Here is a 16,238-nt window from a genome sequence, read left to right as displayed (position 1 = left end):
AATTTTGGAACGTACAAAAGTGATTTTTTCTTATAATTGAAAAAGTTTCCTTGCACACTCTATTTAAGAAACTTAACACCGAAAACTATTTTTTTTTCAAGAAAACAACGCCCTTCATACTAAACCCGTGAAAGCAAAAAAGAAGAAAAAATTATACCTTTGCCTTGATTAAAGAAATAAAACAATAAATTATAAGTCAACTAAAAATTATTTATACGACAAATACTTATTTTGACCCTTGAGTTATATGTATATTTCAGTTTTGACCCATGTATAATTTCAATATGCATCATTAGCCTTCAAATAATATAAATGTCACGACCCAGACCATCGTGATTGGCACCCACACTAACCCTCCGGTGGGAGAACCATTAATATTAATTAGCTAACCCAAGAACCACTACTACAAAAAAGGACTTTAGCGGCAATAAAAATTGGCTCTAGCGGCAATAACAATCATCACTATATATTTTACCGGCAATTGGTCTTTGGCCGGCGATGCAGGCGTCGACAAAGGTTGTTGTGGCCATTGATCGAAAAGCTGGTAAAGTCTGCTATTTATTGCCGCTATTAACTATTCGTTTTCACGGCAATTGTTTGTGGCAATTATATTGGCTACTAAATCTAATTCATAACGGCTAACTATGCTCTTTTAGCGTCTATTTTTATATTTGATAAACGTCTCAGTTTTCCCTTTTAGCGTTTATTTAAATGGAAAGTAAATTCAACTAAATTGCCGCTAATAGTCAACATCTTTAACGACCATTAGATTATAAAGTATATAATATTTCATGTGAAAACATCTTAAATGTCCCCTATACCATCCATATTATTGTTGATAAATTATATAAAAATTATGGTAAAACTCACAAGATTCAATAACAATTGCTTAGCCACCATTAAATCCAACAACATTAATTATTAGTACAACAGAGCTTTAGTGGTAATAAAATTTGGAAAATGCTAAAAAAATTTACTGTTCATTCATAAAATAGAGTATATCACATTAAATCCAAACAAACAAAAGAAAGTATTAATCCAAAAGATTAATGTGAACATAAAATATAAACTTCTAGTGTTTGAGCATGTAAACAATCATGTTGAATAATATCTTCAAATAATTTCCTGAACTCTTCATATTGAAAGCTTTCACATGTGGATTTTTTGAACCTAAAATTGTATAACCTGGAATAATAAAATAAATATGTCAAAAGATGAAATGCAATGTATAAAAATATGAAATATCAAAGTAATATAATACATGGGAATCCTAGGTTGAGTACTAGGACAATTAGTAAGAGAATAAACTGAACTATTACTTACGAGAATTAAAGAAAAAGAAAGAGGAAAAAGATCTCCAACATACATATCCAAAGTTAACATATAACAATAACATATCCCCTAGAAATTAGTCAAATTACCAGAAGATGGAGTACATTCAGCAACACTTGATATCCTTGGTGTTTGTGAAACAAGTTCATGACCACTATAGGTGTTAGGGACATGATGAATATTTGATGTCAAATATGCATGAATAAAAATGGGCTTAAAAATATTATAATTTATAATTTTAACAGGTTTACCTGCCCATCTATCAAGGTAGCAATATTTTTGAATCGTCCTATTTGAGACATCTTGTGCTTGACCCTATTATTTTTGTTTGCTTGGGTACATCTCTGTCACTGAAAATTGAATCATTGACATGATATCTTAAAAGTAATAAATAAAAATTGAGCATAACTAAAATCAAAATACTATGAAAATAAGGAATTAGGAGTAGAATTTAAACATTTTTTGAACCCTTATTTTTATTAGAAAGCCAATAAGAGACAAGACGACTTCATTGATTCCTCGGTATGCGACTTGGTCTATTATTTACCAGAGCATCTTTAGTCTTATACTTTGACATATAATCACCTTTTAAATCGCATTTGTAATCTTTTCATTTCTTTCCTCGTAAAATTTAGGATAAACACATATCCATGCTTTGGGACATAGAATTTCTTCTGCAAAAATTATAAGTCAATAATCACAAGATATCATGTATAACAGAGAAACGGATAGTTGATTTTAGGTAAAGCAATAAATTTGCTCTCGATTACTTCAGCAAAAGTTGCATCTCCTAGCATATTCAAAGTGCATCTCATGGCACTCTAATTTAACATAATACCTCAGTTTGATCCTATACAATCCCAAAGGTAACAAAAAAAGATATAGTTCTCTATATTCACCAAGAAACAAAGTAATATCAACTGATTCAAAGCCTCAACCAACACATATGCTAAAGGGAAGTAAACTGACTCATATCCAGGAGGAGCTATTCGCAGAAGGTGTAATGAAGGACATAGAAACTGAAAAAATATTTCTATTTGAGGACACAACTCACACAGTGAAAAATCTCTTTTAAACTCTCTGAACGGCACAGTGGCAAAATTTTGCCTTTGATTCTCAAATGCATTGACATACTTTCCCCAAAAGGGATCCTACTTAGTTCACTCAGATCTTGAACATTAGTTAAAAATAAAATCTCTACCAAAGCAACTAGATACAAATATGTTTTATTTTTCATTTCCTTCCCCCTCAATAAGTTGAGATCAACACTTGTTTACCATCATAGTTTGTCTGTGAAAGGCTTCATGCCTTGAATTGAGAACAACAATGGTTCATGACTGCTAAGCTCATCATATCTGGAAAATAGAAGTGACTATATTATGTGAGACATATGCTTGAAGTGACCTTTGCAGATTCACAATATCACATTTTCTTGAAAGTTATACTTATATCTACATGAAGTCCTAATTTTCATTCCATACTACTAAAAAGAACTTGTACATATATACCATTAGTGATAATCTTTTAGCAACATTTTCAGCCCCACATGTTAACTAGAATAGCAAAAGAATAGGGAAAACTCTCATCCAACATATTTTTTTTTCGTTTGCATGCGTGCTGCTGACCAACGTATATAAGTTGAAAGTTTATGGCAAATACCAAAAAGTATATATCTCATTTTTGTTTTTCCTCTAGATATCCAAAGACTTATCAATGAAAGGAAGAAACACATCTTATTCCTCTCGTATATTTGAATTTCAATAGGGAAAACTTATAAATGAAATTTTTTTTCTTAACAATAAAATATCACTCAAGATCTTTAATATCCTTCAATCATTTCCAAATTAAAATAAACAACAATCTCGTGGCATTGTTTAAAACAGAGAACAAATAAGAGAGTTAAATATGAAGCTCTTGTATATAATAGATTAGATAACAAGAAAAACTATTTTACCTGATTCGACCTTATGTTGAACATTAGTGCCACAAACAGAACTATTAAACTCATTATATTAACCATCATGTGCTTGGGTTTCAGTGAGATTCTAACTATTTATCAACTGATCAATATAAGGTTCAGCTCGAGAGTAGTTCAGGCAACCCATCGATTTCTCAATATGCTATCACATATCCTCTTCATCACGTTGTTGAATTTCCAATCTGTTGTGACCTCTAATTTTCATAGTTCCATATCCAAAATGATGTAATTATCTAGCTGCATTAAGTTGTAATAGTACCAAATTAACATCGCACATGTAAAACAGGAGGAAACATCATCCTCATCTAAAGATGTTAGAACGTATATTGATGCACCAGGGAAGAACTGTATTTTAACACATTTTGTTACGTGTATGCTAAAAATCATACAATTAGGCCTGATATCTAGCTAATATGTAACAAGATTCTATCCCTCATAAGAAAAGAACTAAGCAAACTAGAAAATGGAGAAGAAGAAGAGACAAAATAAAGCAACATAAATAAACCTTGAGTTGATACTATAAGTGGCAAACAAATAACTCAAACAAACGAGTATACCTGGTAGTACCCCTTCATTTTTTATAGACATATCGATCCATTTTAAACATTCTCAATTATCATTGAAACAAATAACACTTGCTGCAAGATATTGTTCGTAGCTTAAGAACAGAACTCACAACAACTTTGTTCTAAAACAACAATGTTGTGCATCAAATTGTACCCCAAATCCTTATCAAATTCATGATAATATAAGAAAGAAACACTTTAACACTGCATTGTCACGTGTGTGCCCTTAACTATATCAAACGCTGAATAGCAAAAATATTAAACAAAGTAATTAATATATAGTTAATATCATTATGCCTATGATTAGTATCTTTATCTTACAATATTAGGATTTAGAGGGTAGATAAATGATCTAGGAAGAATTATAAGTGTATGTGCAACGGATGACAGTTTATTATAAGTGTTCATATACTCTCTATACCTTTGTATATGAATCAAAAGAATCATGTAAAGCTCAATAAATTAATAAATCTAAAAAAGTAGTTCAAGAGTTCTTCCTTGTTCTTAAGAAACTAGTAAACCACTACAAAATATTATCCATATCTTTCTGTACAATACAAGCCAACAAACACCCTATAGTACTTAATTTTTTTTACATATCTGATAAATTAATAAATAAATACATAAAATTTTCAGTATTCACTCTAAAAATACAGTAAGAAAACAGCCAGATTACAAACTTCAGTGCAACTCTAGGAATATGTCTTCGTTACTGTAACTGAAACTTCAATATCATGAGGTGAGAATGGTGATCAAACAAAGACAAAAATTTTGTACAGTGAATAACATATTGACATGAAAGTCTAATATTTTCTAACTTTAGCTATAACTATCGAATAAATGAAATCTGTAAAATTCTTATTGTTAAATGGTGATGTTGCATTCACATTCATATCCTACAGATCATGGGAACCCCTATGTTCTAATGTTGAATTCCAATCATGGTTACTCCAAAATGCTACCACTGGAGGTGGAGGATGTGCCAAAACTCCTTTTTGAGGTGCCCATTTCACAATACGACGGATACATAAGAGAGAATATTAAACAAGAAAAATCACAATTTTAATTCGATTCAATGAGGTGACGTAATAAACTTAGATCTTACATGCTAACAACCGTCCTTCATGGTGTACAAAATTCAATTCAATTTCAGATGAAATGAGATAAAAAGAGCAAAAGAGATGTGTTACCAGGGACTGGTGCTCGACGATAACAAAGGAGATTACAAAACATAGATAGAGATGATTTTCGGTAGTGTGAAGATGCAGCGGTGATGGAGATCAAATTTTGTCTTTTAGGGTTTAGGGAACCACTCTAATTTTCTTTGGAGGGAATTTATGTTTTGTTTGAAAAAACATACTTAAAATAACAACAAATATCTTTTAATAAGTTAGAAAATATGGATACTATAAATTTGTCGGTAAACCCCCTTATTGTAGTAGTGAACTAAACATTTAAAAGATACGGCAGCAAGTTTAAATGTCTAAAGAAAAGGAAAATAGGGAGTTTCCATAAACTCCAAAAAGTCTACCAAACAAATGCGGAAATAATGCCTAGAACCTGAAAGTTAATGTACCAAAACATCTACTAACGACAAGTCTAACAAAATGGGTGCAACCCTAAATTAAGCATGAGAATATCTAATGTACTAGTCTAAGTCTGAATAGAAATGGACTAAACATAACGACAACTTATGGCAGCCTAGAAGAACTGGCTCACCCTTGAATTCGAATCGATCACTGGTCTTCTAAACGAGATATGTCAGTAGCCGCCTGAAGATGTCATGTACTCAATAAAGAAAGAGCAAGTGCAGTATCAGTACACAATCACGGTGTACTGGTAGGATCACGCGGCTATCCCAATAAGTGAAACATATATAAGTAATAACATCAAAATAAACAGGCATATACCGAACATATATAATACAAGTCATCATATCAGGATCAACGAGAAATTCCACATTCTCAAAATACATCTATATGACAAGTCAATGGTCCTCTCATGGAACCCACACCCAAATTGTTAGTGTACCGGTACGTGGTACCCGATCCAAGTTAGTGTGTTAGACATGACACCCGATCTCATATATGCACCGGAATGTGGCACCTGATACAAGTTAGTTTGTTGGAATGTAACACTCGATCCATTCAACAAGCCACAATCACAATCATAATATACATTCTCATAATCATACAATCAAGTATTGATTCATGGCATATCATGATTCTTTCATACTTATGTACGATTAGTGTGATCAATAGTGCAACATTCGCATACATACATGCATTATAATGAAGTAATTACTAGCATAAATCACATAAACATGAGATTACAACCATTACCTACCTCGAACAAAGCTTGAACCCTGCTAAGAACCTTGGTTCTTCCCTCTCCAAATTCTTTCCGTTTGCTTTAGGTCTACAAATAAATAATTCAATATGGGGATCAATAATTAAGGTCTAATTTACCCGGATTATGACAAAGACAATAACCCAAGACCCAAATTATGATCCTAAGGTGCATCTAGGGTTTTTTCCACCATCCAAAACCGTTCAAAACCCTCCCCCAACGATATGCAATCAAGATTTTATGTTCTATAGATCGAAAGACAGAATTGGGGAACGAAAACCTAACCTTTATCGTCAAGAATGGTGAAAACTGTCAAGAATCTCCTAGGGTCGTCTCCTAGCTCTCAAAAATGAATTTTGCAGAATAATGACATTTTTGGGGTTTATTTTCGACTTAATTCGCGACTGGCCCGCTATGGCAGCCCCACACTGGCAGGAAAATCCCACCTTAGCGGCTTGCACGAAAACATAAAGCTAAATTAAGAGTTTCAAACCCCCATTTCACAACACACCTTCATCCCATGACACTCAAAAACTACCCGTTCACGCTAAGATCAGTTTTGGGAGTTTTACTTGCCTAAATTCGATTTCGTAAAGTCGTACGGGTTCCTTAACATCTTAGTTATCCACCCATGCAATCAAATTCATTATTAGATCTCTCATTTATTACCAAATCTCCCTAGACCTCACTAACTCTGATTTCGTCCAAATCTGGACTAGGCTAGGAAATTTCATGTTACTACGAAAAAGTTTTCCCGCCCAAAATTTTCCCCCTATGATTTTTCTATAACGATGGGAACATGTCGTTACAATAGATACCAATTTATCCATCACTCGTCCCCGAGTGACAAACTTAGGAAAACAGGCTAAAGTAAGAATGAAGTAGTACCTGAATCAACGAACAACTGGGGATATTTGTCTCGCATGTCCTTCTCGGTTTCCCAAGTGGCTTCCTCAACTGGACGATGTTTCCATTGAACTTTCACGGACTTAATCTTTTTGGTCCTCAGCTTCCGGACATCTAGATCAAGAATTGCAATCGGTTCCTCCTCATACTGGGTCTAGCAATACTGAGTCCCATTTTATGATGTAATCCTTTCACCATGACAACTCTTCAACATGGACACATGAAATATTGGATGAACTCCCGATAGGCTAGGTGGTAAAGACAATCTATACGNTTTACCCATCACTCGTCCCCGAGTGACAAACTTAGGAAAACAGGCTAAAGTAAGAATAAAGTAGTACCTGAATCAACGAACAACTAAGGATATTTGTCTCGCATGTCCTTCTCGGTTTCCTAAATGGCTTCCTCAACTGGACGATGTTTCCATTGAACTTTCACGGACTTAATCTTTTTGGTCCTCAGCTTCTGGACATCTCGATCAAGAATTGCAATCGGTTCCTCCTCATACTGGGTCTAGCAATACTGAGTCCCATTTTATGATGTAATCCTTTCACCATGACAACTCTTCAACATGGACACATGAAATATTGGATGAACTCCCGATAGGCTAGGTGGTAAAGACAATCTATACGCCACTGGCCCTATACAATCAAGAATCTCAAATGGACCAATGTAACGAGGACTAAGTTTTCCCTTCTTGCCAAATCTCATCACCCCTTTCATGGGTGATACCTTAAGAAAAACCTTCTCACCCATCTGAAACGCCATTTCTCTTACCTTATGGTATGTATACTCCCTCCGTCCATTTTTAGTTGTCCACTTTAGAAATGACACACAGATTAAGGCAACAATGATTAGCACAGTGAAGTTACAATTTTACCCTTATGCCAACTTTTCACTTCAGAATTACAACCACTTATTTGAATTCAAGTGAAATAAATTGGAGGGAAACAACATACACTTTTACAATTTTCAAGAAGTGTAAATAAGGGTATAATAGGAAAAAATTTGTTGTTCTTTCTTGATTTGTCAAAATGGACAACTAAATAGGGACAACTAAAAAGGGAAATATGGACAAGTAAATAGGGACGGAGGGAGTACTTTTTATGTCTACTCTAGGCTGCTAAAAGCTTAGCTTGAATACTTCTCACTTTCTCTTGATCATCCTTGACTAAATCAACCCCCAAAGGTTTCACATCTCCAACCTCAAACCATCATATGGGTGATCTACATCCCCTCCCATAGAGTGCCTCAAACGGTGCCATATCTATGCCGAAGTGATAACTATTATTAAAGGAGAGCTCACATAATGATAGGAACTTATCCCAATGCCTTCCAAACAGAGGCGTATCTAGAGGGGGTGTCGTGGGTTCACGTGAACCTATGCTCCCCTCTCTAGATCATATATAGTAGTGTCATATTTAAAAAAATATATTTAAATATAGATTTGTGAACCCATGTTCAAAGTATCATATAATAATACAATGATGATGATTGGGTGCACTTATCTAAGTGAGGATAGAAATTTAAATTTTATATCTATGTTGTCTTTTTGAGTAACACCTCTTCAAGAGGTTCTCAGTTACACTTTTGACGTTTCAACTAATTTTGCTTTTTTTCCCCTTTAATCTTTCAAAATTTTCAAGTGTGTTACATTGCAAATTCCTAAAAAATTTAGCACTGTAAATTTTTTATATAATTAAATCAAATGTGTATATTAAAATTTAAAACTAGTAGTATTATATATTTTGGACCTATAAATTTTAAAATTTAATGGTTCATATTAAAAATTAAAAAGTCAAATCGATCAAATTTATATTTAAGATACATTTTTTCGTAATCGTGCACCCATCTAGCCAAAATCCTGGATACGCCTCTGCCTCCAAAGTCAATCACACATGTCCTCAACATGTCTTCTAACACTTGAATAGTCCTCTCTGATTGTTCGTTCGTCTATGGATGGAAAGCTGGACTAAAAGTGAGTTGTGTGCCCAATTCATCATGTAGTTTCCTCCAAAACTTGGATGTGAACTGCGTACCACGATCTGAGATGATAGAAAGGGGCACCCCATGCAGCCTTACTATCTCCTTTACATAAACTTTAGCCAATCATTGAACATTATAATCTATTATGATTGGAATAAAATGGGCCGACTTAGTCAATCGGTCAACCACTACCCAAATAGAATCAAATTTTCCCAAAGTCTTGGGAAGACCAACCAAGAAGTCCATAGCTATCTGTTCCCACTTCTATTCCGGAATTGGCATTCTCTTAAGCAAACCAGCAGGTCTTTGGTGTTCATACTTCACTTGTTGGCAATTTTGACACTTAACTACAAACTCCGCTATATACTTCTTCATGCTAGGCCACCAATAAAGTTGCTTCAAATCTCGGTATATCTTGGTCACACCCAGATGAATGGAATATCGCAAACTATGAGATTCTGTCAATAATTTCTGAATCAAGTCATCCACTTGAGGAACACAAATCCTTCCTTTAAAACATAGCACACCCTCCGCATCAAGAGTGGCCTCTTGTGATTTGACAAATGTTGTCTTCTTTCTAAGCTCATTCAAACTGTCATCCTCAAACTATTTGGCCTTGATCTCCTCAATGAACGTGACCCTTACTTCAATGCTTGCTAACACCCCACCTTTCTCTGAGATGCCCAACTACATGAACTTAGACTCCAAGGTCTGAATTTTCTTAGTCAAAGGTCGCTTGGATACACTCAAGCAAGCTAAACTACCCATACTCACCGCCTTCCGACTTAGCGCGTCTGCTACCACATTAGCCTTGCCCGGATGATACTGGATGGTCACATCATAATCCTTGAGTAACTCCATCCACCTTCGTTGTCTCAAATTTAGATCCTTCTGAGTGAACACATGCTGTAAAATACGATGATCAGTAAACACCTCACACTTGACGCCATAGAGGTAATGCCGCCAGATCTTAAGAGCAAACACTACCGCTACCAACTCTAAATCATGTGTTGGTAATTTCTGTCATGCACCTTCAACTTCCGTGATGCATACGCTATAACATTCTTATCCTGCATTAACACAGCACCCAAACCCGAATGTGAAACATCACAATAAACAATAAAATCTTTACTTTCCACCGGTAGTGCTAGAATAAGCGTTGTGGTCAAAAAAGTCTTAAGCTTTTGAAAGCTCTCTTCATATTTTTCAGTCCATTCAAAAGGTATCTCCTTTTTGGTCAACCTTGCCATATGCATGGCAATAAAAGCAAAGTTTTTCACAAATTGACGATAGTAGCTAGCAAGCCCCACAAAACTCCTAACTTCCATCACCGAGCTGGGCCGAACCCAATTTTTAACCGCTTCAATCATTTGGGAATCTACCATTACCCCTTCTTTTGAAACTATATGCTCAAAAAGGCAACTGAAGTCAGCCAAAATTCACACTTAGAAAATTTTGCATACAACTTTTATTTCCCAAGAACACATAGAACAATACGATGATGGCCGGCATGCTTTTCCTTACTTTTTGAATAGACCAAAATGTCATCAATGAAGACAATAACAAACGAATCAAGAAATGGCTTGAACACACCATTCATCAAACTCATGAAAGTTGCAGGCGCATTAGTCAACCCAAACGACATAACAAGAAACTCATAGTGCCCATAGTGGGTCCTAAATGTCGTCTTAGGTACATTCTTAGGCCCAATCTTTAACTGATGGTAACCAGACCTTAGGTCAATCTTAGAGAAGACTGACGCACCTTGCAACTGGTCGAAAAGATCATCTATCCGAGGCAATGGGTACTTGTTTCGAATGGTGACCCTATTCAATTGCCGATAATCTATGCACATCCTCATACTACCATATTTTTTTTAACAAACAAGACAGGAGCACCCCACAGTGAAGCACTAGGACGGATAAAACCTTTATCAAGGAGTTTTTAGCTCTCTCAATTCTACCGTGGCCATGCGATAAGGATGGATGGAAATGGGGCGGGTACCAGATTCCAAATCAATGCAGAAATCTATATATTTAACCGGAGGCATACTAGGCAAAGCAGTAGGGAACACTTCTCTAAATTCTGACACCACGTGAATAGACTCAATAGAAGGAGACTCAATATCAAAATCTCGAATATGAGCCAAATACGTCAAACAACTATGCCCCACCACAGTGTACTGGAAGGATCGCGCGACTATCCTAATAAGTGAAACATATACAAGTAATAACATCAAAATAAACAAGCATATACTGAAAATATACAATATCAGTCAGCATATCAGTCAGATTCTCAAAATACATATATATGAAAAGTCAACGGTCCTCTCATTGAACCCACACCCAAACTGTTAGTGTACCGGTATGTGGTACCCGACCCAAGTTAGTGTGCTGGACGTGACACGATCTCATACATGCGTCCGAATGTAGCACCCGATCCAAGCTAGTGTGTTGGAACGTAACACCCGATCCATTCAACAAAGCCACAATCACAATCACAATGCTCATTTTCATAATCATACAATCAAGTGTTGATTCATGGCATACCATCATTCATTCATACTCATTTACGATTGATGTGATCAATAGTGCAACATTCGCATACATACATGCATTATAATGAAGTAATTACTAGCATAAATCACACAAACATGAGATCACAACCATTACCTACCTCGAACAAAGCTTGAACCCTCCTAAGAAACTTGATTCTTCCCTTTCTAGATTCTTTCCAATTGCTCTAGGTCTACAAACAAACAATTCAATACGGGGATCAATAATTAAGGTCTAATTTACCCGAATTATGACAAACCTAATAACCCAAGACCCAAATTATGATTCTAAGGTGCAGCTAGGGATTTTCCTACCATCCAAAACCGTTCAAAACCCTCCCCCAACAATATGCAATCAAAATTTTACGTTCTATGGATTGAAAGACGGAATTGGGGAGCGAAAACCTTACCTTTAACCTCAAGAATGGTGAAAAACTGTCAAGAATCACCTGGGGTCGTCTCTTAGCTCTCAAAAATAAATTTTGAAGAATAATGGCATTTTTGGGACTTATATCTGATTTAATTCGCGACTGGCCCGCTATGGCGGCCCCCATCCCGCCACAACGTCTCCGCCTTGGCGGGAAAATCTCGCCTTAGCGGCTTGCACGGAAACAGACAACTAAATTAAGAGTTTCAAATCTCCATTTCACAACACACATTTATCCCATGACACTCAGAAACTACATGTTCACGCTAAGATCAGTTTTGAGAGTTCTACTCGCCCGAATTCGATTTCGTAAAGTCGTACGGATTTCTTAACGACTTAGCTATCCACTCATGCAATCAAATTCCTTATTAGATCTCTCATTTTTCACCAGCTCTCCCTAGACCTCTCTGACTCTGATTTCGTCCAANGTCGTACGGGTTTCTTAACGGCTTAGCTATCCACTCATGCAATCAAATTCCTTATTAGATCTCTCATTTTTCACCAGCTCTCCCTAGACCTCTCTGACTCTGATTTCGTCCAAATAAGGACTAGGCTAGGAAATTTCAAGTTATTACGAAAAAAAATTCCGGCCCAAATTTTTCCCTGATGGCCTTTCTATAACAACGGGAATAGGTCGTTACAATAAATATTCAATTTTAATCCTTCAAATTAATGATTGTTAAAAAGTTAACAGAATCATAAATTAAACAAAAATGAATAAAAAAGATAAAATAAGAAAAACATGAACTAAGTATTTATGCTTAAACGGTCATTTATCAATTTTCGTCGTCATCTTCTTGCTTCGAAGTTATGGATTAGTAATTTGAAATGTATTTTATAACTTTATTATTTTTAATTATTTTGGTTGAATGAAGTCCTTATATTTTTAAAATAAATGACTATTAAATTTTTAATTTTTATTAGTTTGAAGGATCAAAATCACACATTTATATTAATTGAAGGTTAATTATGCTTAATCAAATTATGTAGGGACCAAAGATGGAATAAACGTATAATACAAGGATTAAAATCGCTATTTAAACATACTCACTGGCCACTGTAAGTACTATATAACGCCGACCAAAAGGGCGAAGTGATTCTCCGTTAAACTTAGTCTTCTATATAGAAAATCAAATTTTTGTATCTCATCTTCTCAAATCGTTGAAGGAAATAGCTCAATGACAACTACTTGTTATGATATAATGGACGAAGTTTGCGTGATGTTAGTTGATCATGTCAAAGAGAATAATACTCAAATGGTTGATTTGCTGAAGTCGTATGACTATAAAGGTAAAATTTCTACAAATTTATATATATAATTTATAATTTTTGGGTATTTGATATAAATAAATTTTGTGTGATTTTCTTTTCAAAAGAGATTTAATCTATATGATTATTGTTCTTGTTTTAACAATGACCTCTTATTAGATTCATCTTTTGTCTAGTAAATCTTGAATTTCTCTTTTCCCTGTGATCATAACTCCATTCTATACTAGTTTATGTAATTTCACTAGTTATCAAATGAGTTTTGCGTGTTAATAAAAAATCAAATTAGATTCTTTATTTTTATTCTTGCTATAAGTATATGTCATGCATTCAATTAACTTTCTCCATAGAGATGTTTATGTTTATTCAAAGGGTGATCGAATATTTTATGTTACTATTTATGTCGTTTCAATTTTATCAAGTGTTCTTAAAGGGGCATCGTTTTATGTTAATTTCAACTATTTAATCTAACTTGCATATGTTTTTTACATTTGATCTTTTTGTAGAATAAGGAAAAAATAGTCTTTTTCAATTGGCTGAGTGACAAAAAGGCTGAAGAGAAAATTAATTGAATCTATCAAAAATAATCTTTGAAGATGTAGATCGTTGAATTTTAATAATATTTCTATTATTTTTTAAAAAAATATTTGGATGGTGAAGGCGGCTCAAATTAGGGTAATGGAAGGGATGAGAAAGAGCGAAATAAGAACAAATTTGACTATCATTATTATTCACCTTGAAATAACTTTTTATTGGATGTAGACAAAAAATGTGGGTAGGCTCGATTTTCATTAAACAAAGCATTTTCCTTCTTTTTTTTTAATTAGAAATTTCTCGCCTAATTTCAAGGAGGATTTTTTTAACTCAACAAATTTGAATCTTGTTTAATGAATATTTGTCAAATATTGTTTTTATTTTTTGTCCATTATAATGATCATTCAATTTCAATTCTCTACTTTAATTTGTTAAGACAATAGACAATTTTTAAGATATTAAAAAATAAGGTCATGCTATAAAATAATTTTCAAACATAAAATATTATGATGATAACACTTGTTATCATAACATTATTTTACTTCTCCAAGTGACACAAATATATTCAATTACTTATCCTTAATAGTACTGTAAATAGCTTTATAGGTAAACTTGTCTATGATTCCTCACATTGATAACAATATAATTTATTCATACGTGAAATTGCGTAAACTAAAGAGTAACAATATAACTTGAAAAATTACAATTGAATTTATATCTGAGAAATAAAAAATTCTCGAGGTAATTTTGTGTATAATTTTTTTCACTAACTTTTAAGATGCATTGATGCAGTTATCGCGGTTGGTACATGTTCGGAAGCAATGTCAATGCTCTCCAAAGAAAATAAAAATATTGATGCGATAATCATCAATGTCCATTCACCGAATTTGGATTCTTTTAAACTCTTGGCTCAAGCTGTGGCCTTGGATATAGTTTCACTATGTAAGTATTTGTTCGATTCTTTCACTTATGACATCTATCGCGAGCAAAGTCGGTTACTTTTATTAATACATCATTAAGAAAATCAACTGTAAAATTTGCTATTAATATGTTAAATTGTTTGGATACAATACGTCGTTAAATGTAAGTAGCATTAATTTTTTTGTTTAGTGATATAAATTATTTATCACTAATTTATATTTTATTAAGTATACAATATATGATTATTTTGTAACATTACCTTTATAATGAATCAAATTTAGTGATTATGTGTGAAATTTACTATCACACGGTGTATAATATAATTCAATTCTAATTTCTAACTTCTTGAAATTATTATGCAGTTGTATGTGATGAAGAGAATGGACTCTTAATAAAGAAAGCTTTGGAAGGGGGAGCTTACTTTTTTCTTAAAAACCCACTTGCCAAGAAAATTGTGAAATGTGTTCGGCAACTTGTATTGAGGGGAAAAATACAAAGAAAGAAAGCAAGAAATGGAGCAGAAGAAGAAGATTAGATGAATGTTGATGATGTTGGCAAAATTAAAACTGTTGGAGGTAATGAAAAATTGTTTGGAGAGAAAAATAATATGCGTAATATTGATGAACAAAACAAAAAATATTTACGAGGCTATAAGCAATATTATATCGAATGGAAAATGCAAGTTGAGAAGAAAGAGCACAACAAAAAATAAAAAAAAAGATGAGTGGATGAGAAAGTAAAAATGACTCTATTAGTAAGGTTGTTAGGCAAAGATACATAAAGTGAAGTGGGGATCTTCATGTGAAATTGTTATGACATTCGAGGTCATTTCTGTATTTTTTGCATGCTTTTATTATTTTATCCCTTTCCATAAACTTTTTCTCTGTGGTGATGGGTTGAGTAGCACGTTTACTGAGGTAGCCGGGAGAGTTTCAAGTTGGTTTTTCCCTATTGGAGGCTTATGAAGTGAAAGAGTTGACTTTAGCCAATATTTGAAGATTCATATGTCAGATGAGGATTCCTTCAATCCATCAGCATTAGAAGGGTCATTTTGGTCTAGTGGGATGATTGGTTTGGGTTCCGAGGCTATCATTTTGAGTTTGTGTCATTAGGTGTTTTAACTTTGAAGTTTTGACCAAAATTTGACTTTGGTTAATATTCTTGGTAAAAGAACTCAGATGAAAATTTTGTCAGCACAGTTAGCTCTGAAATACCAAGTTTGGCCTAGAATGACCTTTGGTTCAGATTCCAAGGTGGTCGGGATGAGTTTGTGACTTTTGTCGTTTGATTTGGTATTTCTTTGTAATTGTTGACTTATTTTGACTAGACGACATTCATTGTTTGTTTCGTTGACTCCATTGAGTCTTGATTGACGTTTCTAATTTGGTAGCATAGTTTGTTTGTGTCGACATGGCCCCG

The 16,238-nt window shown here is 34.0% G+C and overlaps 1 protein-coding gene and 1 long non-coding RNA gene across 2 annotated transcripts; one reads left to right on the top strand and one right to left on the bottom strand.

Annotated features, from left to right (window-relative positions):
* Positions 1 to 994: 994 nt before the first annotated feature.
* Positions 995 to 5,206, bottom strand: LOC125845284 (uncharacterized). The gene is made up of 4 exons (XR_007444253.1): positions 5,067 to 5,206; positions 3,287 to 3,547; positions 1,584 to 1,682; positions 995 to 1,185 (listed from the first exon to the last, which is right to left on the bottom strand). It is a non-coding gene; the product is annotated as an uncharacterized LOC125845284 (long non-coding RNA).
* A 9,488-nt stretch (positions 5,207 to 14,694) lies between these two features.
* On the top strand, positions 14,695 to 15,389 carry LOC125845307 (two-component response regulator ARR2-like). The gene is made up of 2 exons (XM_049524791.1): positions 14,695 to 14,840; positions 15,182 to 15,389. The coding sequence occupies exons 1-2, from the start codon at positions 14,720 to 14,722 to the stop codon at positions 15,352 to 15,354; spliced, it is 294 nt and encodes a 97-aa protein (XP_049380748.1). The 5' UTR covers positions 14,695 to 14,719; the 3' UTR covers positions 15,355 to 15,389.
* The last annotated feature ends 849 nt before the right edge of the window (positions 15,390 to 16,238 follow it).

Source organism: Solanum stenotomum, chromosome 11, assembly GCF_019186545.1.
Source record: "Solanum stenotomum isolate F172 chromosome 11, ASM1918654v1, whole genome shotgun sequence".
NCBI lineage: Eukaryota > Viridiplantae > Streptophyta > Magnoliopsida > Solanales > Solanaceae > Solanum > Solanum stenotomum.
Note: the sequence above shows the minus strand (reverse complement) of the source record. Positions and strands in the feature narration are given on the sequence as shown.

Bases quoted from the DNA above. Each gene is read 5' to 3' on its own strand.
- LOC125845307 (XM_049524791.1), top strand. From the start codon at position 14,720: ATGTCAATGCTCTCCAAAGAAAATAAAAATATTGATGCGATAATCATC. The intron at 14,841-15,181 runs GTAAGTATTTGT...ATTATTATGCAG, and splicing joins CTTGGATATAGTTTCACTAT to TTGTATGTGATGAAGAGAAT.